Here is a 26,040-nt window from a genome sequence, read left to right on the forward strand (position 1 = left end):
GGATCCTTCAGGATTGTCGACAGGTCTTGTGGAGTTGTGTTAGGATGTTGTGATTGCCGCCTACTGAAGGTCTGGAGTGTTTGTGAGAACTCGGCAGGTGGAGAACAGAGCCTCTGTATAGAATATCTGCAGCTCCACACTGTTGTCCATGCTCTGTTGCATACAGCTCCATCTGCTCAGATCAGCCAATGCAACAGTATTACACAAGCAAAGTCAAGTCACCTTTATTTATATAGCGCTTTTAACAATACAGATTGTGTCAAAGCAACTGCACAGTATTTAAACAGCACCATAGTGTGTAAGTAACGCATTATTGTAAATAATCAATTTTCAGTTAAAGGCAGTTCATCAATGAATTCAGTGATATCATCGTCAGTTCAGTTGAAATAGTATACGATATCGCTGGAAAGTGTCCCCAACTAAGCAAGCCAGAGGCGACAGCGGCAAGGAAACAAAACTCCACAGGTGACAGAAAATGGGGAAAAAAACCTTGGGAGAAACCAGGCTCAGTCGGGGGACCAGTTCTCCTCTGGCCAGACGAAACCAGCTGTTTGTACCAATGTCCGATTGTAGAGAACTCATCAGGTTCCTGTGGTGTAGCGCCGATGGCCGTCTAGGTTGGCAAGGTCTTTAGTGATGATCCATCTCTGGAGCTCATCTGGTTGACATCCACGGCTATTGAAGTCATCTCCAGGTGGTGATCCATGATCTAAGCTGGGTACGGACTGGATCCGGGGGACTGCAGTGACCATCTGATCCGGATACAGGCTGGGTCTGGTGGCTACGGTGACCTCGGAATAAGAATGAAACAGACTAATATTAGCGTAGATGTCATTCTTTTTACGATGCAACGAGTGCATCATGTGTTATGGTAAGTGTTTTCGGTTCCGGTTGACCTAATTAATGCAGCCTAACAATCCTTTAACGGATTTGAATTATAGGAACGTGTTAATGTTTTTATGTGTAAGCCAGGTTAAAGAGATGTGTCTTTAATCTAGATTTAAACTGACAGAGCGTGTCTGCCTCCCGAACAGTGTTAGGTAGATTGTTCCAGAGTTTAGGCGCTAGATAAGAAAATGATCTGCCGCCGGCAGTTGATTTTGATATTCTAGGTATTATCAAATTGCCAGAATTTTGAGAATGCAGCGGACTTGAGGGACTATAATGCGATAGGAGCTCGCTCGAGTACTGAGGAGCTAAACCATTGACGGCTTTATAAGTAATTAGCAAGATTTTAAAATCTATACGATGTTTTATAGGGAGCCAATGCAGTGCTGACATAACCGGGCTAATATGGTCATACTTTCTGGTTCTAGTAAGAACTCTAGCTGCAGCATTTTGGACCAGCTGGAGTTTGTTTATTAAGCGTGCAGAACAACCACCCAATAAAGCATTACAATAATCTACCCTTGAGGTCATGAACGCATGAATTAATGTTTCAGCATTTGACATTGATAGCATAGGTCGTAATTTCGATATATTTTTAAGATGGTAAAATGCGGTTTTGCAAATGCTAGAAATGTGGCTTTCAAAGGAGAGATTGCTGTCGAATAGGACGCCTAGGTTCCTAACTGATGACGACGAATTTACAAAGCAGCCATCTAGTATTAGACTGTGTTTTAGGTCATTACTTGTGGAGGTTTTAGGTCCAATAATTAACACCTCTGTTTTTTCAGAATTTAACAGTAAGAAGTTATTCGCCATCCAGTTTTTAATATCAGCTATGCATTCTGTTAGTTTTTCGAATTGATATGTTTTGCCGGGCTGCGAAGAAATATAGAGCTGAGTATCATCAGCGTAACAATGAAAGCTAACACCATGTTTCCTGATGATATCTCCCAAGGGTAACATGTAAAGCATAAAAAGTAATCATCCTTGAATCAGCCTTGAGGTACTCCATACTGCACTTGCGATTTAAATGATACCTCTTCATTTATTGCCACAAACTGATGACGGTCAGATAAGTACGATTCGAACCAAGCCAGTGCACTACCATTAATGCCTACATAATTTTCAAGTCTATTTAAAAGAATGTTGTGGTCAATAGTATCAAATGCAGCACTAAGATCCAGTAGCACTAATAGAGAGATGCATCCACGATCGGTTGACAAGAGCAGGTCATTTGTAACTCTAATAAGAGCCGTCTCAGTACTATGATATGGTCTAAAACCTGACTGGAAATCCTCACAGATACCATTTTTCTCTAAGAAGGAGCATAATTGTGAGGATACTACTACCTTTTCTAGTATCTTTGACAGAAAAGGGAGATTCGAAATTGGTCTGTGGTTAATTAATTCAGTGGGGTCAAGTTGTGTTTTTTTAATGAGTGGCTTAATAACAGCCAGTTTGAAGGTTTTGGGGACATATCCTAATGATAGTGACGAATTAATAATATTCAGAAGAGGATCTATGACTTCTGGAAGTACCTCCTTTAGTAGCTTAGATGGAATAGGGTCTAACATGCATGTTGTAGGTTTAGATGATTTAACAATTTTATACAATTCTTCCTCTCCTATAATAGAGAATGAGTGGAATTTTTCCTCAGGAGATCTACAACGCATTATCTGATGCGATACTGTAGCGGGCGGCTGTATGGTTACAGTTTTATCTCTAATATTGTCTATCTTGGAGGTAAAGTACTTCATAAAGTCATTAATTCAATTCAATTCAATTCAAGTTTATTTGTATAGCGCTTTTCACAATACAAATCGTTGCAAAGCAGCTGTACAAAAGTTTAGGCTACTACAATATATTTAGTAGCTTATTAGTGGTGAATACTGTATGTTAAGTCGATGTACATATGATATAAATGTTAAAATCAGTAACTGTGTAATTAAACAGATGATGAACACTAATTGCAATGATTATGTGCTGTAATCAAACTTGTAGGAAAATTATGTAGTGCTGTATGTTGTTTCAAGGCTGGCATCATCTGCGGTCCTCTGAGGGGTTGGCATCATCTCTTCTTCTGAATTCAGACTGAATCTTGTGTAAATCCTAGTTACCACGGGATGGAAATCCCGTGGCAGAGACAGAGAAACAAATAGAGAAATAATTAGCGTAGCTGCTGTTCCAACTTCCAACCAAACAAAAATGATGTGTTTAGCCCAAGCTGAAGAATATTAATGTGCATTTGATCAGATGTAACTGAAGTACAACGTTATGAGATACATTATGTGAATGCTTGGCTAAAGAGATGAGTCTTTAATCTAGATTTAAACATAGAGAGTGTGTCTGAACCCCGAACGTTATCAGGAAGGCTATTCCAGAGTTTGGGAGCCAAATGTGAAAAGGCTCTCCCTCCTTTAGTGGACTTTGCTATCCTAGGTACTACTAAAAGTCCAGAGTTTTGCGACCTTAGGGAGCGTGAGGGATTGTAGCGTAGGAGGAGACTAGTTAGGTATGCAGGAGCTAAACCATTAAGGGCCTTATCGGTAAGAAGTAGTATTTTGTAAGTGATACGTAACCTAATAGGTAGCCAATGCAGAGACTGTAAAATTGGGGAAATATGATCATATTTTCTTGATCTGGTAAGGACTCTAGCAGCTGCATTATGGACTACCTGTAGCTTATTTATTGAAGAAGCTGGACAACCACCTAGTAGTGCATTACAATAGTCCAGTCTAGACGTCATGAATGCATGGACTAACTTTTCTGCATCAGAAACAGGTAACATGTTCCGTAGCTTAGCAATGTTTCTAAGATGGAAGAATGCTGTTCCCTTCCGGGAACTCGAGCCGCGTCTAGAAACTCTATGGGGAACGCCATTGGCGGGCCGCACTCTGAATCATGTCTACAACCAATGAAATGACGGGAGTGACGTCACAGGCGCGGTGACGTCATCGACCAGGAAGTATAAAGCACGTGCGTTTGAAGCCCGCGGCAGCTTTTGTCATTCAGCGAGAGCGCTCTGTGTCTGTCTGTCTGCCATTTTGCTGTTTATTGTGCCAGTTTGCACGCATTTCTTTTGAGTAAAATGGCTTCAAAACAACCTTTAAAAGAAAAGAAAAGTTTGGTGGCTGTTAGAAGACATAGACCGTGTGTTCCTCCCTGCCAACGCTTTATTGTTGGTGGGGATACACACAGTCTATGTGTGGTGTGTTTGGGACCGGAGCACGCACAGTCAGCCCTCGAAAAGGCTGACTGTCCGCAGTGTGAACGCCTGCCGCTGCGGGTGCTCCGTTCCCGGAAAGCCCTCTTCGAGGAGGGGGCTTTCACCAGCGTGCCTCGCGGGTCTGGCCCCGCTGCCGCCGAGGCGGAGCGGTTGCGCCACTCGTGGGGCTCGCAGCTCGATCTGCTGGAGGGTTTGGAGACGGGTGATCCCCTATCTCCTCCCTCACTCAGCGGCGCGAGCGATCTCCTATTGGATGAGGAAGCCCGCACTGCGGCCTCTTCCCTCCAAGAAGAGATCCCAGAGCTCCACATATCTTCCTCCGAGGAGGTTGATATGGAAAGCCTGGAGGACACACCACAGCCACCCCGTTCGCCTCAGTACGAGGAGCTCGTGGAGGTGCTGACCCATGCGGTAGCCAAACTAAACATCTCATGGCCCGCAGAGCAACATCATGAGCCGCAGGGAAGCAAGTTAGACGATCGCTTCCTGCGGACAAGGTCAGCACCTCCCAAACGGAGCCTTCCCTTCTTCCCAGATCTGCACAAAGAGATCTCAAGATCCTGGGGGAAGCCGTACTCCTTCCGCCTCTATAACCCCACTGAGAGTTATGCTAACGTGGGGGGTACGGAGGAGTACGGTTACAGGGCGATGCCACGGGTAGAACAGACGCTCGCGGGCTATCTGGCACCCGGTTCGGCATCGTCCCTGAAGGCTCCGTCCTTGCCCACCAAGCCATTAAAATCCACATCCATCATGGTGGGCAAGGCATATACGGCAGCAGGTCAGGCTGGTTCATGTTTGCACACCATGGCCATCCTTCAGGCTTACCAGGCTGACCTGCTGAAGGAGTTTAACGACGGCGAGGAGGTTAACATCTCAGAGATGCGGCGCACAGCAGACCTCGCCCTCCGCGCCACCAAGGAGACCGCCCGTGCAGTGGGACGGTCTATGGCAGCCCTGGTGGCCGCGGAGAGGCATCTCTGGTTGTCCCTGTCCGCACTAAAAGACAAGGACAGGGCAACACTCCTGGACGCCCCCATAGAGCCAAGCTCCGGCCTCTTCGGTGCCTCGGTGGACACAGTTGTCGCCAGGCACCAGGAGGCCAGGAAGCAGGCAGCGGCGTTCAGGACGTACCTCCCTCGCCGCGTTTACTCCTCTGAGGCTGCTGGATGGGCGCAGCCTCAGCCGTCAACGAGCTCCTCACACAGAGAGGCACAGAAACAGAGTGTTGCCGCCCGCGCTCCTCCGGTTCGTCCTAGAGGACGGGGCCGGCAACGCTCTGGGCCGGGGGCCTCTAAGAGGAGGCCTGACCTGAGGGTCGTCCTCCAGTCAAAGAGGTCCTCGGCCAAACGGCCCTGACGGTCAAGCACCAGGGTCATTGAGGGCAGCCCCTCTCGAGGGGGTTTATTCGGCGCCACAGTCTGTGGTCACCGAGCCCCCTCGGGGCCCTCAGGAGATTTGTCAGCTAACTCTGCCAGTGTTAAAAAATCAGGGCGCGGCAATCTCCCGCGAACACCATTTTCTAGCTGTTCCACCCGGAAACGTAGTGGCCCTAGGAAGTTCGCAACCCCTACGGGGGTCTTCAAAGAAGCTAGTTCAGGAGTCTCCTGCCAGTACGCTGTTACAGGTCCCCGAACTAGCCCCTCAAACAAATCCAGAAGCCAGTCTCGAGAGGCTGGTTCCCTTAGTAGATTTTCTGGCAGCGTGGAAACTACTGCCGAACGTCTCCACATGGGTCCTGCGCACTGTAGAGAAAGGGTACTGCATTCAGTTTGGCGCCAAGCCGCCACCTTTCAGCGGGGTATTTCCAACTCTGGTGAGCCCCGAGCAGGGTCTGGTAATGGAACAAGAAGTAGTAACTCTCTTGAGGAAGGAGGCCATCGAGGTGGTCCCTCCTCAACACAGAGAATCCGGGTTCTACAGCCGGTACTTCATCGTTCCCAAGAAGGATGGAGGGCTTCGGCCCATATTAGATCTCAGGCAGCTGAACCGCTCAGTAAAGAAACTGAAGTTCAGAATGCTCACTATCAAGCATGTAGTGTCACAAATCAGGTCCGAGGACTGGTTTGTCACGATAGATCTAAAAGACGCATATTTTCACGTCTCCATCCTTCCTCAACACAGGAAGTTCCTCAGGTTCGCTTTCAGGGGCAAAGCTTACCAGTACAGGGTACTTCCTTTCGGCCTAGCTCTCTCTCCCCGCACTTTCACGAAATGTGTGGATGCTGCGCTGGCTCCTCTGCGACTCCAGGGCATCCGCATACTCAACTACATAGACGACTGGCTCATCCTAGCCAGCTCAGAGCAGTTAGCGGTTCAACATCGAGGTGTCGTTCTCGCTCATATGAAAGATCTAGGGTTGAGACTCAACGCCAAGAAAAGTGTACTTTCTCCACTACAGAGGACCACTTACTTAGGCGTGGTGTGGGACTCGACCACGATGCAGGCACGAATGTCACCTGCTCGGATCGAGTCGATCCTTACTGCAGTAAATGCGGTCAAGCTAGGCCAGTCACTCACTGTCAAACAGTTCCAAGTACTGTTAGGTCTTATGGCAGCTGCATCCAACGTGATACCTTTTGGACTGCTGCACATGAGACCACTACAGTGGTGGCTCAAAACCAGGGGGTTCTCCCCGAGGGGAAACCCGTTTCGCAAGATCAAGGTCACGCGGCGCTGCCTACGTGCCTTGGCCATGTGGAAGAAGCCCTGGTTCCTCTCTCAGGGTCCAGTTCTGGGAGCCCCTTGTCGCCGTGTCACGCTAGCGACGGACGCATCCCTCACTGGATGGGGAGCGGTCATGAGTGGCCGCTCAGCCCAAGGCCTGTGGAGCCCTCACCATCTCTCATGGCACATAAATTGCCTCGAGATGCTAGCTGTGTTCCAGGCCCTGAAGTATTTCCTTCCAGACCTAAGAAACCGCCACGTACTGGTCCGCACAGACAGTACTGCGGTAGTTTATTATATAAACCATCAAGGAGGGATCCGCTCACGCCCCTTGTTCAAGCTGGCGTACCGGATCCTCCTGTGGTCTCAAGGAAAGCTTCTCTCCCTGAGAGCAGTCCACATTCCTGGACATCTGAATGTGGGAGCAGACGTCCTGTCGAGGCAGGGGCCGAGGCCCGGGGAATGGATGCTTCACCCAGTAGTAGTGAAACAGATTTGGAGAAAATTTGGCCAGGCTCAGGTGGACCTCTTCGCGACTCGAGAGACATCGCAATGTCCCCTCTGGTTCTCTCTAGTTCCTCCAGCTCCTCTTGGACTGGACGCTATGGTACAGACGTGGCCGAGGCTTCGTCTGTACGCCTTTCCCCCGATCGCTCTGCTCCCGGGAGTTCTGGAAAGAGTACGCCGGTTCCAAGTGCGGCTGTTGCTAGTAGCCCCGTACTGGCCGGCCCGAGTATGGTTCTCAGACCTAGTCTCCCTCCTCGACGGCTCTCCATGGGAGATTCCCGTCAGGAGGGACCTCCTGTCTCAGGCTGGGGGCGCAGTTTGCCACCCCCACCCAGAGAGGTGGAAATTATGGGTGTGGCCCCTGAGGGGGCGCAACTCATAGAAGCTGGTCTCTCAACCGAGGTTGTTGAGACCCTTCTTCAATCCAGAGCTCCCTCTACGAGGAAACTTTATGGCCTTAAGTGGAACCTGTTTGTTAGATGGTGCTACGAACACAACTGTGACCCAGTTAACTGCCCGATCGGTACAGTTCTGGAGTTCCTACAAACTCGCCTCTCCGCAGGGCTAGCTCACTCCACCCTGAAGGTGTACGTGGCGGCTATATCTGCCTTCCACGCCCCTCATGGTGGCCTCTCAGTGGGCAGAGACCCCTTGGTCATTCGTTTCCTCCGTGGTGCACTCAGGTTGAGGCCTCGAGTGAAACCCAGGGTTCCCACGTGGGACCTAGCTGTCGTGCTAGAAGCTCTATGCAAGCCTCCATTTGAGCCCATAGAGGAGATCACAGATCGCATGCTTACCATTAAGACAGCGCTCTTGTTAGCTCTCACCTCTCTAAAGAGAGTAGGGGACCTTCAGGCCCTTTCAGTGGCCCCTTCTCACTTAGACTTTGCCCCTGGGATGGCCAAAGCTTTTCTTTACCCCAGAGTCGGGTACGTACCGAAGGTCCCGTCCCTAGCACCACAGCCTATCACGCTACAAGCGTTCTATCCTCCTCCTTTCCTGGAGCCGGATCACAGGAAGTTCAATTGCATGTGCCCAGTCAGAGCATTAGATGCATACGTCCACAGAGCTGCCCTGTGGCGCAAATCAGAACAGCTGTTCATCTGTTATGGCCCTCCAAAGAAGGGCCTCCCGGCTGCTAAGCCTACTATTAGTAGATGGATCATTGATGCTATATCTACTGCTTATGAGTCCTCTGGTCTCCCATCACCAATCGGAATCAAGGCTCACTCCACTCGAGGCCTCTCAGCCTCGAAAGCTCTGACGGCAGGTGTCCCCATCCAGGACATCTGCAATGCTGCGGGTTGGTCCTCGCCCCTGACCTTCGTCAGGTTTTATGAAATCGACCTCAGAGCCGCTCCAGGCTCCTTCGTCTTAGACTCAACTTAGAGAAAAGCCACTAAGATCAACCATCTCCCTAGCCAGGAGGAGACTTCTCTAGGCGCATTCTTTTAGTTAAAAGAAGAGAAGTCGCTACTCGCCACATCCTCCTCGTGTGCCTGAGGGCCGAGGAGCGTTTTTCGGATCTCTGAAGCCTTTTGTCCGTGGAAAACTAGACAAAAGACAATTCTCTCGTGTCCTGCGATGGTTTCCAGGCCGAGCTCACTCAGTCCCTCTTGGGCTGGCGAATTCCAGACAAAGGACTTTTACTCCCCGTGGGCCTGAGGGCCGGGGATCACTTCACCTCTTGTCCGTAGAAAGCTAGACAAAGGTTCTCCCTCTCAAGCCCTGGTAGGCTCACCAGGCCAAGTTCATTCAGTCCCTCTTGCTCTGACGTAACCCCAGGCAAAGGACTAAGACTCCTCGAGTGCCTGAGGGCCGAGGAGTACCTCTCTCTACGGCTTACGACCTGGCAAGGCTAAGACAAAGTATGGCTCGGTCCCTCTTGTTCTGGCCTCCCCAGACAATGGACTAAGACTCCTCGCGTGCCCGAGGGCCGAGGAGTGCCCCTTGCATTGATTACGTAAGCCCAGTGGAAGGTCTGCTTTATCCTCGTGTGCCCGAGGGCCGAGGATCTTACAACCCTCTTGTCCGCGGAATGCTAGACAATGGTCCATTTCCCTCGCGTGCTGGCAAGATTACCAGACCGAGCGTAATTCGGTCCCTCTGATTCTGGCCTTTCCCAGACCAAGGACTAAGACTCCTCGTCTGCCTAAGGGCCGAGGAGTGCCTCCTGCACTGGATGGCTACCAGGTAGAGGCCCATACTGTCCTCCCCGTGTGCCTGAGGGCCGGGGACTGCAGTGCCCTCTTGTCCGCACAAAGCTAGACAAAGGCTTATTCTCTCGCGTCCTGGAGCAGTACCAGGCCGAGCTCTTGAGTCCCTCTTGCTCTGGCAGAACCCCAGACAAAGGACTACCTCTCCTCGTGAGCCCGAGGGCCGAGGAGTGCCTCTCGTTCTGGCTGGCGACCAGACAGAGGTGGACCACCTGGCTGAGGTCCGTCTCTCCCTCTGCACCTATTAATGTAAACAGGCAAAGGTCGAGAACTCCATCCTCGTGAGCCCGAGGGCCGAGGATCATATCACCCTCTTGTCCGTGGAACACTAGACAATGGTTTATCTTCCTCGCGTGCTGGCAAATCCACCAGACCGAGTGTAATTCGGTCCCTCTGGTTCTGGCCTTTCCCAGACCAAGGACTAAGACTCCTCGTCTGCCCGAGGGCCGAGGAGTGCCTCCTGCACCGGCTGGCTACCAAGCAGAGGCCCATACTGTCCTCCCCGTGTGCCTGAGGGCCGGGGACTGCAGTGCCCCCTTGTCCGCACAAGGCTAGACAAAGGCTTATTCCCTCGCGTCCTGGCGGAGTACCAGGCCGAGCTCTTGAGTCCCTCTTGCTCTGGCGGAACCCCAGACAAAGGACTACTTTCTCCTCGCGAGCCTGAGGGCCGAGGAGTACTCTTGAGGTCGAGTACACTGTCCTCGTGGGTCTGAGGACCGAGGACCACTTTCCTTCTGTCCACATAGACAGTGGTTATTGCAGTCCCTCTTGTTCTGGCTATCTCCCAGACAAAGGACTAAGACTCTGCCGCGGAGTACCTCTCGCTCTGGCTGGCGACCAGACAGAGGAAGACTACCTTTCCTCGTGTGCCCGAGGGCCGAGGTCCACAGGGCCTTCTTGTCCGCGGAATGCTAGACAAGGGCTCCTTTTCTTTCCACCCTGGTCAAGCAGACACAGTGCAGGGTCCTGGAAATTATGGGGGCGTTGGTAGTCTCGTTCCCCATAGCGTTTCTAGACGCGGCTCGAGTTCCCGGAAGGGAACGTCTCGGGTTACGTATGTAACCTTAGTTCCCTGAGGGAACGAGACGCCGCGTCTCGGACCATAATTCCCGCCCCTGCGGCGCTCGCTTCATTCCTTAGAGCTGCCGCGGGCTTCAAACGCACGTGCTTTATACTTCCTGGTCGATGACGTCACCGCGCCTGTGACGTCACTCCCGTCATTTCATTGGTTGTAGACATGATTCAGAGTGCGGCCCGCCAATGGCGTTCCCCATAGCGTTTCTAGACGCGGCGTCTCGTTCCCTCAGGGAACTAAGGTTACATATGTAACCCGAGACGTTTTTGTAACATAGGAAATATGATTTTCAAAAGACAGGTTGCTGTCTTTAACCCCCTGGGGTCCAAACACGCGTATACGCGTTTTGTGGCAGTTTCCCAAAAGGAACTTCAATTACTCGGTCATTTCTGATTGTACAGATAAAAGCAGTACATCAATCGAATCTGTAAAGGGTCTACTTTTATTTGTATATACTCACAAAACCAAAAAAATATTGTGATTTTACAAAATAAAGAAAACAAAAAGGGTGTGCTGTCTGCCGCGTTGATCTCCGTGATCTTCATTCAGAAACGCGTCATTAAAATAGACTATAACTCAGCCAATACACAACACAGAGACATGAGCAATATGTCTAGAGGAAGCTTGATATCTATACTTTCAAATGAAGTAATGTAATATCGAAATCAAATATTCTGTGATAAAGTAATTCGCATGAAACCAACATGATGTCCAGTCTCTCTTGTCTGCTTCATTAGTTTTAATTAGATCACGCCCAAGAGCGATTCTCTTTCATATTCAAATCGTCCACGTGAGGACGCCGCGCCAAAAGTAGACGCCCACATCACAGTAAACAAAGGAGAAAGCAGTTTCTTTTCTTTCAAGTTAGTCCTTTCTGGAAGAAGACGGGCTGTCAGGAATAAAACTTACTTCAGAAGATGAACATTAAATGAGACATGGCGTGAACCAGCAGATGAGATATTTACACAAGTAAGTTTTTTTCTTTTATATTTGTAAGTTGTTACTGTGACAGAATGTGCACACATTTTACCAGTTAAGACTTTTTGCCAACTGTATTTCCTGACTACAGCAAGTGAAACATTATAAAGTATGTTTCATTTCACTGCATCTAAATGTCTCATGATGACAGGATGTTTCAACTTTGGTCGAAAAACGCGCTGGCGCATTTGAGGCACGCTTTTGTAATAACTCCGAAAAGAATGTAAAATTCTCCGTCAGTTTTGATCGTACAAATACAACCAATACATCATTCGAAACTGTAGAGGGTATATTTTTATTTGTATACACTGTGCTTTTATGAAAATAAGAAAACAGTCAGGGCACGCGCTCTGCCTTCACTGTCTGTTATATCTTTTCACAGACACATAAATGAAACTAACGTGCATGAAACCTAAATCTAAGTGATTACGTGCCTCACAGACATAATGCATTTACTTGTAGAAAGCTTGAAATGTTTACTTTTACATAAACCAATTCAAATAAAAAACTACTATTCTCTTTTTAAGTAATCTGTATGAAAGGTAGAAGATGTATGGTTTCTCCTGTATCACTTCATTACAAACCTTACACCTGTATTTATCTCACACTGTTTTATTTGCACCTAACTGTTATACGCCTATGCTATACACTACCAGTCAAAGGTACTTTTTTAAAGAAAAATAATTATCTAATTTTGTGAAATAGGTTTACTATGTAAAAAAAACTGCTCACTTAAAAAAAAAAAACTTTTAATAATAAAAAGTTTGGCTGGTAGTGTATGTGTTTTCTCCATGTTAGGTCTGTCTTTGTCAGATCACTGTGTTGCTCACATCTACTTGTTTTCTTTGCAGTTTCTGCTGTTCCCCGTTTTCCTGTGTTCAAGTTTCCTGCGAGTGATTTGGATATTGCACCCTCGACATCTTGACTTCTGTGTTTATTACTTTTGTTCCTAATAAAAAGTTTAACTGCACTCACAAGTGAAAGACAAGTTATTTTGTGTGATAGTTAAATATTTTCAAAATACGCTTCAAACTAAATATATATGTATTTTGTCCTTTCATTTTTCCTTTATTCTTTCTGTTGTTTCCTCTCAGTCAACAGCCGACTGAATGGCTCATTATGCGGCTCATTATGCAGGTCTTTGTCTTCTCAGGTGTAAATCACAGCATTATTCATGATGATTCACGCCTTCTCGCATACAGCCACTCTAAACAAAAAGTGTCTTCAAAAATTTAAATCTATATACTGTTTTGTGAAAACAAGTGAACTAGATGATTTTCACATCATTTGGTAGAAAAAAACCAAGCCTACCACATCCAATTCTCGAAAGTCCCGAGAATAAATATTCTGTATGTGTTAGATGACCTTATTTCAGTGACTTCAAAAATTTAGTTTTTCAAAATGCACGCATAAACATTGTTTTCTCAAAAACTTAAAAGTGTACATTCATGTTGCTTACATATTTTTGTAGTCCAATTTGTGCTAAATACAATGTATTTAGATTTAGGATATTAATATGTTTTTAACATACTGAAAAAAGCACAAATGTCAAGGCATGTCAAAACTTCTTCAGGGCCCCAAAACACCCTTGGGCCCCAGAGGGTTAATAACACCCAGATTTTTGACTTTAGAGGAAATAACAGTACATCTGTCTAGTTGCAAGTTGTAGTTTAAGAGATTCTGTGTACTGTTTTTTGGTCCAATAAGTAATATCTCAGTCTTATCTGAATTTAATAGTAGAAAATTATTGGTCATCCAGTCTTTCACATTTTTAACACACTCTGTTAACTTTGCTAAGTTAGAAGTTTCATCTGGTCTTGTTGAAATATATAGTTGAGTATCATCAGCATAACAATGGAAACTAATCCCATATTTCCTAATACTGCTGTGCTGTTGGGAAATGTCTGCACCTGTTTCTGCTATGATTTCAGCATGAAATGAATATTCACACTGTTTGTTTTCTTAATGTATGTTATTAATCTTGTGAACAGTTCATTCATGCATATGTTTAATTTTTTTTTTTTTACATTTTTATATAAAATGTCACCACTTGCCATAGAATGATGTTTTTAGTTACTTTGGTAACACTTCTCTAATCATTTAGTCTGATTAACCCTGACCCTTTTCTGCATATGCATCCATCCAATCAACAACCAATAGATAGAACGGTAACACTTTATTTTACGGTTTCTTAACTAGTTGCTTATTAGCATGCATATTAATAGAATATTAGCCATTTATTAGTACTAATTAAGCACATATTAATGCATTATTCTACATGACCTTATTCTACATGACCTTATTCTACATCCCTAATCCTACCCAATACCTAAACTTAACAACTACCTAACTAAATATCAATAAGCAGCAAATTAGGAATTTATTGAGGAAAAAGTCATAGTTAATAGTGAATAAGTGTTTTCTATTCTAAAGTGTTACCGATAGAACCAACTGTACACACTGTAAAGTGTCAGGAGTGACAACCACATTTAAATACAGAAGTGAATCTGCTTAATTAGTTTTGTGTGTGTACAGAACAAAAGTCACTGTCAAAATCGCAATTTGTTGATTCTATCTTACGATTTTTTTTATATTAAAGTAATACAGTGATCAAAGACATGGTTAGTTTGGCTATTTAACTAAACCACTGTAGACAGAGCAGTTGTGTTTTGTTTATGTTTAGTAGGTTGCTTTTCAGAGCACACTCTTTAAGGGTTGCCATGTCCATTTATTATAAGCGACGTTTATTAAGCGTCTTTGGGCTTGTTGTTTGGTCTTGACTCATAAAGCAATCCGTTTTATGGAGTTGATAAAGTATAAAGGGCCAGGTCGTGATGTTTTGGTGTTTCCAAGATAACACAATTTATATTTGAGTTTATTATAGGCTTGTCTTTATTTGCTGCTTTTTAATAGCAACATCTGGCAACACTAATGATTTAAAACACCTTGTTTACTGTGATTTCTTGCACTTTAAATACATTATTAACAACTAGTTGTTAAGTTTGGTGCCATACTGCGTAGAATTTTTGTAAATGTGGTCAAAATATATTGTTATACAAAAATGCAAGAACATGTATCATGGATAGCGACTACATTTTTACTGTGTGCAGTTCACCCAAGATGAAAGTTTAGTAATTTAATTTAGCATCAGATATGGTTGACCCAGTAGGTCACTGTCATGGCTAGTTTAGTTTATTCCACTCAGGGACTTTTGAAATATTTTGTTCTGTTGTGTATGGTGTATTTTTGTTGTGTAGTTTCTGTTTCTGGTAGTTTCTGTGGCGTTTGATTTCCCTGCACCTGTTTTTTGTTTAGTTCTTCATTAGCTCTTAAATTTAGAGTTCGTAGTTCATGAAAGTCACACATTTGAGCTTCCATGTTTATTCTGGGTGTCCCCAGAATGTGTCTGTGAAGTTTCAGCTCAAAATACCCTACAGTTCATTTATTACATCATTTTGAAAATGCCTATTTTGAGTGGAAGCAGAAACACACTGTTTTCCTGCATGCCCTTTTTAAATGCAAATGAGCTGCTGTTCCCCATTTTCCAGAATAGGGCTGTGTCTTTACAGTTCGTAGCTCAGATACTCTTAATAAAAACATTGGTTTGGTTTTGATTACCATGTCTATCGCACTCAAATCATGCGTTTTAAACCATATTAGTTTAAACTTCTGATATAGGGTTTTCTGAGCGCACACATCCGAAGCACGTGCACAGAAAACAGCGGTCACATGGCATGTGAGTACTAAACCTAGTTCTCTTTCATGTCTTGTTGCACTTAAACTAGTAAATACAAGCAGGTTTATGTTAAAAACACACAGGAGTTAGAATAACAGTCGGTTATGTCTGTGAAGGTAAACAGATGGGGAAAAAAACACGTTTATATGCTGTGTGGCAGCAGTGAATATACAATAAATAAGTCAGTAAATCCACTGCTCTCTTGTCTCCTCTGAGGCTGGGACTCTAAACAGTTTTCTGTGCTCAACTGTGCAGCCAAAGACAGAACAGTTAGCATGCTTTGCTCGAACTTTTGCCATGGTGTTAGAACTGGTACACTGAGCAGCTCATTTTTTCAAAGCTTGCAGTGAAAGCTTACTGGGTTGTTATTTTTCACATTTTCTGGGTTAGTAGATGTGGTCTCAGACTCTGTAGGCTATCCTACTGTATGGACACTTGCTTGTTGCTTAGAGAGTGTATAAACATTTAACTATCTCTTTCTTTCTCTAGTGAAGAACACATGCGCTCCCTCAGAGTTTGCATGTGCAAACGGTCAGTGTGTTCCTGGGCGCTGGCGGTGTGACGGAGAACCTGAGTGTCCGGACGGATCAGATGAAGCTGATGCCACCTGCAGTAAGTCACATCATGTCATAAAACTCTTATCGCTTATGTTTATCTATCAAATCACAAATTGGATTTTTGGGGTTTGACACTGTTCTTCAGAAATGTAACAAACTGCTTGGCAAATATTCAGCGATTATAATAAATGTATATTATAATCATATTATAAGATTATAATAAATTGTTCGATCTTCATCAAAATTGGTGTAGATCATCTTCAGACCCGTCCTCACAAAAACCACAAACTGGGTTTTGGTGTTTGATGCCGTTTTTAATAAATGTAACAAACTTGTTGGCAAAAGATGTGGTTGCATTTCAGCAACACATTTGCATATTGACACAAAAATGTAGACATATCTTTGGCACAATTCCTTGAGAATATGATTTCGGCAATGATTTGCATACTGGCACAAAAATTTTAACATTTTTGCCACAGTTTCTTGAGAATATCATGTAAATTTGATGACAGCACCAACTACTAGTCAAATACTATGAATGTTTTTTCTACTTTTCCTAAATTCACCTCAAGGTGAATTATGCCATTGTGCTTAGCAACACACATCGATTACCATAATTGTACTACAGCAATAACCATCATTGTGCAATCTTCATCAAAATTGGTGTAGATCATCTTCAGTCCCATCTTCATAAAACTCACAAACTGGGTTTTTGGTGTTTGACACTGTTTTTCATAAATGTAACAAACTTGTTGGCAAAGGAACCAACCAGGAAGTGTGGTTGCATTTCGGGAACACTTTTGCATATTGACACTAAACTTTAGACATATCTTTGCCACAATTCCTTGAAAATATCATGTAAATTTGATGACCTATTGGTCAAATATTGTAAATGATTTTTGTACTTTTCCTAAATTCACCACTAGAGTAAATTATGCCATTTTGCTTGGCAAATATTCAGCTATTTTAATAATTGTACCTCAGAAATAACCATCATTGTCAAATCTTCATCCAAATTTGTGTAGATCATCTTCAGACCCATCTTCACAAAACTTGTTGGCAAAGGAACCAACCAGGAAGTGTGGTTGCATTTCGGCAACACTTTTGCATATTGACACAAAAATGTAGACATATCTTTGCCACAATTCATTGAGAATATGATTTCTGCAACGCTTTTGCATATTGGCACAAAAATTTTGACATTTTTGCCACAGTTCCTTGAGAATAACTACTAGTCAAATATCATAAATCTATTTTCTACTTTTCCTAAATTCACCTCAAGGTAAATTATGCCATTGTGCTCGGCGGTACACAGCGATTACCATAATTGTTCTACAGCAATAACCATCTTTGTCCAGTCGTCATCAAAATTGGTGCAAATCATCTTCAAGTCGGTTCCCACTAAAATCATAAATAGGGTTTTGGTTTTTAAAGCGGTGGTTCTCAACCTTTTAGATTTCAAGGCCCCACTTTGTCCAAGACAATATTTGAAGGCCCTCCTAAGCTGATACTGTATGTACCTTTCAATCATTTTAAGATTCATTGGGGCCTCTCTGGAAGTTTGATGAGGCCCTCTGGTTGAGAACTACTTTATATACTACTTTACTTAAATTATTTAAATAGATTTGAACTAAATATAGTATGCTAAAAAAGAAGATATTTTTGGCTTAACCCTTAGTTTGTAAAAACAAGCACAATCATGTTTACAGTAATGCATTAATGGAAATTATCCTAGAGCAATAGTCCCAGCATTAAAAGAATCATGTAGACAACTTCCAACATCTCCAATTACATATTTTTTGAACAGATGATTTAATATAAGTGCTGTAATATAAACACAAGCTTCACATTTCAGTTGTCTAACCCTCCAGAATTCCTTCTCCATTATGAATCATCCATAATGCATTACTGTCAAATGTGGAACGAGTGCATTTTTTTCTTTAGTAATCCAAGGGACTGAACTTGTATTGAACCCAGAAGATTCCTTTAGGCTAGTAATATTAAACACACTGCTGTAGCAGCACCTGAAGTGGAGTTAGCCTCTCATTCGCTGATTGGCCACCCAGGGTGTTTGTTGTGCAGAAACTTGATTGTGTTTGTCTGATATTTGGTCTGATTAATGTTGTAAGTGTCAGATGTGATCTTGTAGTGTTCATGTAGGTGGCGTCATGTAAACTCTGTGTGCTCTTTACTTTGTGACCATATTTACGGCCCTTGGAACTAGTTGTAGGAGTGCTATTATTCAGGGGAAGTTATTTTGAAACTCATCAGGGCAGCTCATCTAGTATTTAATTACATTTTCACCTTCTGTCATTGCATGTGCACTTTTCTCATGAATGGTTCATCCAAAATGTCTGTTCGGTGATGATGTTCAGTGGGAAAACATGAGAGATATGTACAAAATGGGCTGTTTATGCTAAATTCCATTAAAGATGAATGAGTCCACAGCTCAATTCTGCCTTAACACAGAAATTCATTATTGTACTGATAAAACAAAAAAAAACTGAAATGACATTTTGTACTGTGGAATATACTGTTATTTGATTAAATGATTTTTGTACTTTTCCTAAATTCACCACCAGAGTAAATTATGCCATTTTGCTTGGCAAATATTCAGCGATTTCAATAATTGTACCACAGCAATAACCATCATTGTCCAATCTTCATCAAAATTGGTGTAGATCATCTTCAGACCCATCTTCACAAAAATCACAAACTGGGTTTTTGGTGTTTGACGCCGTTTTTCATAATTGTAACAAACTTGTTGACAAAAGAACCAAGCAGGAAGTGTGATTGTGTTTCGGCAACACTTTTGCATATTGACACAAAAATGTAGACATATCTTTGCCACAATTCCTTGAAAATATCATGTAAATTTGATGACAGCATCACCTATTGGTCAAATATTGTAAATAATTTTTGTACTTTTCCTAAATTCACCACCAGAGTAAATTATGCCATTTGTTTGGCAAATATTCACCGATTACAATAATTGTACCACAGCAATAACCATCATTGTCCAATCTTCATCAAAATTGGTGTAGATCATCTTCAGACCCTTCTTCACAAAAATCACCAGCTCAGATTTTGTTGTTTGATGCAGTTTTACATAAATGTAACAAACTTGTTGGCAAAGGAACCAACCAGGAAGTGTGGTGGCATTTTGGCAACACTTGCATATTGACACAAAAATGTAGACATATCTTTGCCACAATTCCTTGAGAATATGATTTCGGCAGCGCTTTTGCATTTTGGCACAAAAATTTAGACATATTTTTGCCACAATTTCTTGAGAATATCTTCTAAATTTGATGACAGCACCAACTACCATTGCCATAATTGAATAATTCATCCAAGATGTCTGTTTGGTGATGATGTTCAGTGGGAAAACATGAGAGATATGTACAGAATGGGCTGTTTATGCTGAATTCCATTAAAGATGAATGAGTCCACATACAAATTCTGCCCTAACACAGAAATTCATTACTGTACTGATAGAACAGAAAAAAAAAAACTGAATGACTTTACATTTTTGTACTGTGGAATATACTGTTATTTGATTAAATGATTTTTGTACTTTTTCTAAATTCACCACCAGGTTGAATTAATGCCATTTTCCTTGGAAAATATTCAGCGATTTCAATAATTGTACTACAGCAATAACCATCATTGTCCAATCTTTATCAAAATTGGTGTAGATCATCTTTAGACCCATTTTCACAAAAAGCACAAACAGGGTTTTTGGTGTTTGACATGGTGTTTTTTTCATAAATGTAACAAACTTGTTGGCAAAAGAACCAACCAGGAAGTGTGGTTGCGTTTTGGCAACAATTTTGCATATTGACACAAAAATGTAGACATATCTTTGCCACAATTCTTTGAAAATATCATGTAAATTTGATGACAGCATCACCTGGTCACATATTGTAAATAATTTTTGTACTTTTCCTAAATTCACCACCAGAGTAAATTATGCCATTTTGCTTGGCAAATATTCAGCGATTTCAATAATTGTACCACAGCAATAACCATCATTGTCCAATCTTCATCAAAATTGGTGTAGATCATCTTTAGACCCATCTTCACAAAAATCACACGCAACACTTTTGCATATTGGCACAAACATTTAGACATATTTTTGCCACAATTCCTTGAGAATATCATCTAAATTTGATGACAGCACCAACTACCATTACCAAAATTGAATAATTCATCCAAGATGTCTGTTTGGTGATGATGTTCAGTGGGAAAACATGAAAGATATGTACAGGACGGGCTGTTTATGCTGAATTCCATTAAAGACGAATGAGTCCACATCCAAATTCTGCCCTAACACAGAAATTCATTATTGTACTGATAAAACAGACAAACTGAAATGACATTTTTGTACTGTGGAATATACTGTTATTTAATAGGTTTGTCCATACTTTATTTGAAGTATGTAAATATGTGTATTTTAAACATGATGATTCCGACTTTAAATTCTGATTAGATCAGCTCAAAGTCATTGTAAACGTACACCTGTGACCACACATCAGCTGAATTATATATTAATATGGCAAGTTGCTGCATGGCTTGGCAGCCGTAAACAGTCTAATGAATTAATGAACCAGACAGAGGAACTAGAGTCTGCATACTGAACATCTGGGACACAAAATCTAATTTAAACCTGGGAGAAAAGTTTTAGGATAAAAAAAAAGAGAAAGAAATAAAAAGGGTACTATAACGCAGGACTCAGGGAAGCGTTGAAGATCCAAACGCTAGCTTTATTTGACAGATCGTAATCAAGACATGCAGGGTCAAAACACCAGCAAACAGGAACATCCAGGGCAAGACAAAAGCGTAATCCAATAATACAGGCGAGAGTCAAAATCCAAAAGGGCAGTCCAAAGTAGCAAATCAAACAAAACAATGAAGCAAGGCAAAACTATGGCAATGGCAAAATTACTATGACTATGACAATGAAAACAAAACCGTGGCAAAAACAAAGCAATGAAACAAGAGAAACGCTTAGTAGAGCAAAACAATACTTCGCGAAGCCTGTTTGGTTTAGGCCCTGCTTAAATGGCCACCAAACAGGAAGTAACCATAGAGGCAGCAGAGGGAGCAACAACAGTCAGTGTGAGTAAGGGCTCCCTCTTCTGGCCTGGCGTTACAGGTACAACAAAAAAGATAAATAAGAATTTATAAATAAGTATTTCTGTGGCTAATAGGAAAGTAATATAATACATATATTATTAGTATTAATAATATTGCTAATAACAGTGCTAATGGTGGTGGTGGTAGTAGTAGTACTATTTGTTATATAATTATTTGTTTGATAAATATAAAATAAAATAATAATAATAATAATAATAATAAGTGAGTATTATTATATAATTCTAATAACAACAAAATATTTTATTTTTATTATTGTTGTTTTTATTGGATGTAGCGTCTTGCTGTCTATCAAAACCCTAGCTATTGTTTTTTATTTTTAAATATTATTAATAATAAAATTATTGTTGTTGTTACTGTTACTACAGTAATAATAATAATTAATAATAATAATAATAAATGTAAATATTTGTTAGGTAAATAATATAACAAATGTATATAGTATTAATAATAATAGTAATTGTGTATTATTACATCTAATTACAACAACAAAACAATGATTTATTTTTTAATTATTATTATTATTGTACTGTCTATTTTAACACTAGCTATTTTTTAAATTATTAATAATATTATTGCTGTAGTTGTTACAGTATAATTGTCACGTATCTGGTCTATCTCATCATGAACTCTAGCACACACATTCTGGACTGCAAACCCCATAAGCCACTGCACCAATCACTGCACACAGCTGCTCCTCGTTTCCCACTGAACTGATTGCTGCATACACCTGTTTATCATTTACCCACATGCATTTAAGCCACTCACACACACAGCCACCTTGCGAAGTCTTATTGTTCCTATGGTCGTAATTCTAAGCGTTTATCTCTGTGTTGGATTCTCTGTGTATGACTCTGGACTGTGTACCCCGTTGACGATTCCTGCTACCTGCCATTGCGACCATTGCCTGAGTATCGAACTGTTTACTGGATTTCCTACGTTGTTCCTGTTTTCCGGTGATTACTCTGGCCTGTTGACGATTCTAAATAAATGCTGCAAATGGATCCGCATGTCTCAGTCTGACTCCTTGTGACAATAATTGTCACGCCAGGCCAGCAGAGGGAGCCCTTACCCCCACTGACTGTTGCTGCTCCCTCTGCTGCCTCTATGGTTACTTCCTGTTTATCAGACATAAAAGCCAGCTCATCACACACACACATCGCGAAGTATTGTTTTGCTCCAGCGGACTCTACCAAGCGTTTTCCATTGCTCCCAGGTTTCCTAGTCTCCTTGTTGTTCCCTAATCATAGTTCTGTTTTTGTTTTCCCAGTCTTAGTCTTAGTTTTCTAGTTTCTTGTTTTCATTTCATTGTTTCATTTGGACTGCCCACCTGGATTTTGACCTACGCTTGTTTATTGGATTACGCTATTGGATTGTCTTCACTGTTCATGTTTGCTGGTGTTTTCGACCCTGTCTGTCTGACTACGATCTGCTTAATAAAGCCTTGCATTTGGATCCTCACTCTTGGTCGTCCCGTTTGTGACAGAATACTTCGCCACACCCGGATCCAGCGGCTTTACCCACCAGCAGAAGTACCCTCCAAGAATGAGCTCAGCAGACCCCGTAAGTTCACTCTGTTCCATTTTTCAAGATGACCGTCCCATCGAATGTTATGTTGAGGAATTTCTTACGTACAGTCACCTGGCACCTTGTAACGAATCAATGTTAAAGGAATGTTTCTGGAGCGGGTTGGACACTGATATCAGCCTGAGTTTACCCGATGAGGACCCGAGTTGGACCCTCGCACAATTCATTGACTTTGTGTTATCGTTTTGTGGCTCTCCATTCACTGTGGGTATACTCAAAAGGTCACAGCACAAAATGTCTGCCAGCCTAGAGCCTCAGCACAAGATGTCTGCTAACCCTGAGCCACAGCACAAGATGTCTGCTAGCCCCGAGCCTCAGCACAAGATGTCTGCTAGCCCAGAGTCTCAGCACAAGATGTCAGCCAGCCTAGAGCTACAGCACAAGATGGCTGCCATCCCAAAGCCCGTTCACAAGATGGCCGCCATTTCAAAGCCTGTTCAAAAGACAGCTGTCCCTCCAGAGCCAGTTCACAAGATGGCCGCCCTTCAAGAGCCCCTTCACAAGATGGCTGCCTTTCCAGAATCTGCTTTCGGAATGACTATTCTTCCTGAGTCCGCATTCAAGATGGTCACCCAATTGGACCCAGCTCACAAGAAATCTACCACGTCTGACTCCTCTCGCAAGATGACTGCCACCCCAAGGCCCGATCGCAAGATGGCTGCCACCCCAAGGCTCGATCACAAGATGGCCGCCATCCCCAAGCCTGTTCACAAGATGGCTGCCACCCCCAAGCCTGTTCACAAGATGGCCGCCTTTCCTGAGTCGGCACCCAAAATGGCCGCCCTTCCAGATCCTGTTCACAAAATGGCCGCTCTTCCAGATCCTGCTCACAAGATGGCCGCCTTTCCTGAGCCTGCTAACAAGATGGCTGCCGCCACTCCAGGGTCTGCACTCAAGATGGCTACCGTCACGCCCAAGTCTTCTCACAAGATGTCTGTACCTCCAGAACCACTGCCCAAGATGGCTGCCACGCCCAAGTCCTCCCGTAAGATGGCCGCCACGCCAGAGCCTGCCGCAAAGATGGCCGCCACGCCAGAGCCTGCTGCAAAGATGGCCGCCACGCCAGAGCCCGCTGCAAAGATGGCCGCCACGCCAGAGCCCGCTGCAAAGATGGCCGCCACGCCAGAGCCTGCCACAAGGATGGTCGCCATGCCAGAACCTGCACCCAGGAGGACCGCCACTCCCAAGCTTGCACACAAAATGGCCGCCATACCTGAGTCTGCTATCAACATGGTGGCTACAGCATCAGACTCTCACCCTTCCAGGACTTATCAGAGACTAATATCAAGCTTGGAGGACCCACCACTGCTGTCAGCTCGTTCAGTTGATCCCTTACTATCAGCGTCAGCCAAGCCAACGTCTGCTCACCCCACATCAGCCAAGCCAGCGTCTGCTAGCGCCACGTCAACCAAGCCAGCGTCTGCTCACGCCACGTCAACCAAGCCATTGCCTGTGAACGTCATATCTGCTTCTCTCGAACCTGCACCAGCTGCCGTTCCTACCAAGTCAAGTCAAGTTACAGCTGCTGTCCCTGCCGAGTCAAGTCACGTCACAGTCACTGTTCCTGCCAGGACAAGTCAAGATACAGCTGCTGTTCCTGTCAGGCCAAGTCATGTCGCAGCAGTCGTTCCTTCAGAGCCAAGTCAAGCAGCTGTTCCCTCCGAGCCAAGCCAAGCCACAGCTGTCCCTCTCACGCCAAATCAAGTCACTGCTGCTCTTGTCATGACGAGTCAGGTCATAGCTACTTCTTCACTGCCAAGTCACATCTCCCCTGTGCATCCAGAGCCTTCACTCCCAAGCCATGCAGAGCCAACGCTCCCAAGCCATGCAGAGCCAACGCTCCCAAGCCATACAGAGCCAACGCTCCCAAGCCATGCAGAGCCAACGCTCCCAAGCCATGCAGAGCCAACGCTGCCAAGCCATGCAGAACCAACGCTCCCAAGTCACACAGAGCCAACGCTCCCAAGCCCCACGCCCAATGACCCGGAGGGCATTCCTCTGCCAACTGTGTTACCTGTTATGGCTATCGCCATTTTGAGTGTGTGGGCTGCACACTGCGCCCCAGTTGCCTCTTCGGCCCATGAGTCTGCCCACAAGTTTGTTCTGGAGACCTCATCTACAGGCATGTCCGCTGCGCCTATACCTCTTTCGGAGGTGGCGTACATAGCGGAACTTCACGCTCTGCCCGCTCCGCCAAGGCTTCACGCTCTGCCCGCTCCGCCAAGGCTTCACGCCCTGCCCGCTCCGCCAAGGCTTCACGCTCTGCCCGCTCCGCCAAGGCTTCACGCTCTGCCCGCTCCGCCAAGGCTTCACGCTCTGCCCGCTCCGCCAAGGCTTCACGCTCTGCCCGCTCCGCCAAGGCTTCACGCTCTGCCCGCTCAGCCAAGGCTCCCTGCTCTGCCAGCACCGCCAGTGCTCCCTGCTCTGCCAGCACCGCCAGGGTTCCCTGCTATATCTGCTCCGCCAGGACTCCTTGCTCTACCTGCTCCGCCAAGGTTCCTTGCTCTGCCTGTTCCGCCAAGACTCCTTGCTCTGTCTGCTCCGCCAAAATTCCCTGCCCTGCCTGCTCCGCCAAAGTTCCTTGCTCTGTCTGCCCCGCCAAGACTCCCTGCTCTGCCTGCACCGCCTAGGTTCCCTGTCATCTCTGTCTTGGCGTCTGGGGCCGTTCCAGAAGTCTCTGTCTGCCCAGGAACTGCCACGAAAGTCGTTCCTGAAGTTCTCGTCTGCCTGGTCACGGCTATGGAGGCCACGTTCTCCCATGAACTCTCTACTTCTCTCCTTGCTCTGTCTGCCTCCTCTATCTCTGTTCTCCCCAGGTCCCAGTCCATAATGCGGCCTCCTGTTCCGCCCTGGAGGGCTTCTACGCCTCCTGTTCCGCCCTGGAGGGCCCCTGCGCCTCCTGTTCTGCCCTGGAGGGCTCCTGCGCCTCCTGTTCCGCCCTGGAGGGCTCCTGCGCCTCCTGATTCGCCCTGGAGGGCTCCTGTGCCTCCTGCTCCGCCCTGGAGGGCTCCTGCGCCTTCTGCTCCGCCCTGGAGGGTTCCTGCGCCTCCTGCTCCGCCCTGGAGGGCTCCTGCGCCTCCTGCTCTGCCCTGGAGGGCCGCTCCGCCTCCTGCTCCGCCCTGGAGGGTTCCTAAACCCCTTGCTCCGCCTTCGGCTCCGCCCTGGAGGGCTCCTGCGCCTCCTGATTCGCCCTGGAGGGCTCCTGTGCCTCCTGCTCCGCCCTGGAGGGCTCCTGCGCCTTCTGCTCCGCCCTGGAGGGTTCCTGCGCCTCCTGCTCCGCCCTGGAGGGCTCCTGCGCCTCCTGCTCTGCCCTGGAGGGCCGCTCCGCCTCCTGCTCCGCCCTGGAGGGTTCCTAAACCCCTTGCTCCGCCTTCGGCTCCGCCCTGGAGGGCTTCTACGCTTCCTGCTCTGCCCCGGAGGGTCGCTAAGCCTCCTGCTCCGCCCTG

The 26,040-nt window shown here is 45.0% G+C and overlaps 1 protein-coding gene across 1 annotated transcript in view; it reads left to right on the top strand.

Moving 5' to 3' along the window:
• The first annotated feature begins 4,447 nt into the window (after window positions 1-4,447).
• The window catches only part of LOC141344591 (low-density lipoprotein receptor-like), a 170,382-nt gene continuing 148,789 nt past the window's right edge, over window positions 4,448-26,040 (top strand). The window contains exons 1-3 of the mRNA XM_073849466.1: window positions 4,448-4,580; window positions 4,650-4,736; window positions 15,783-15,905. Of these exons, the coding sequence (XP_073705567.1) occupies window positions 4,448-4,580; window positions 4,650-4,736; window positions 15,783-15,905 (343 nt within the window). The remainder of the gene's footprint in view (window positions 4,581-4,649; window positions 4,737-15,782; window positions 15,906-26,040) is intronic.

Source organism: Garra rufa, chromosome 10, assembly GCF_049309525.1.
Source record: "Garra rufa chromosome 10, GarRuf1.0, whole genome shotgun sequence".
Taxonomy (NCBI): domain Eukaryota; kingdom Metazoa; phylum Chordata; class Actinopteri; order Cypriniformes; family Cyprinidae; genus Garra; species Garra rufa.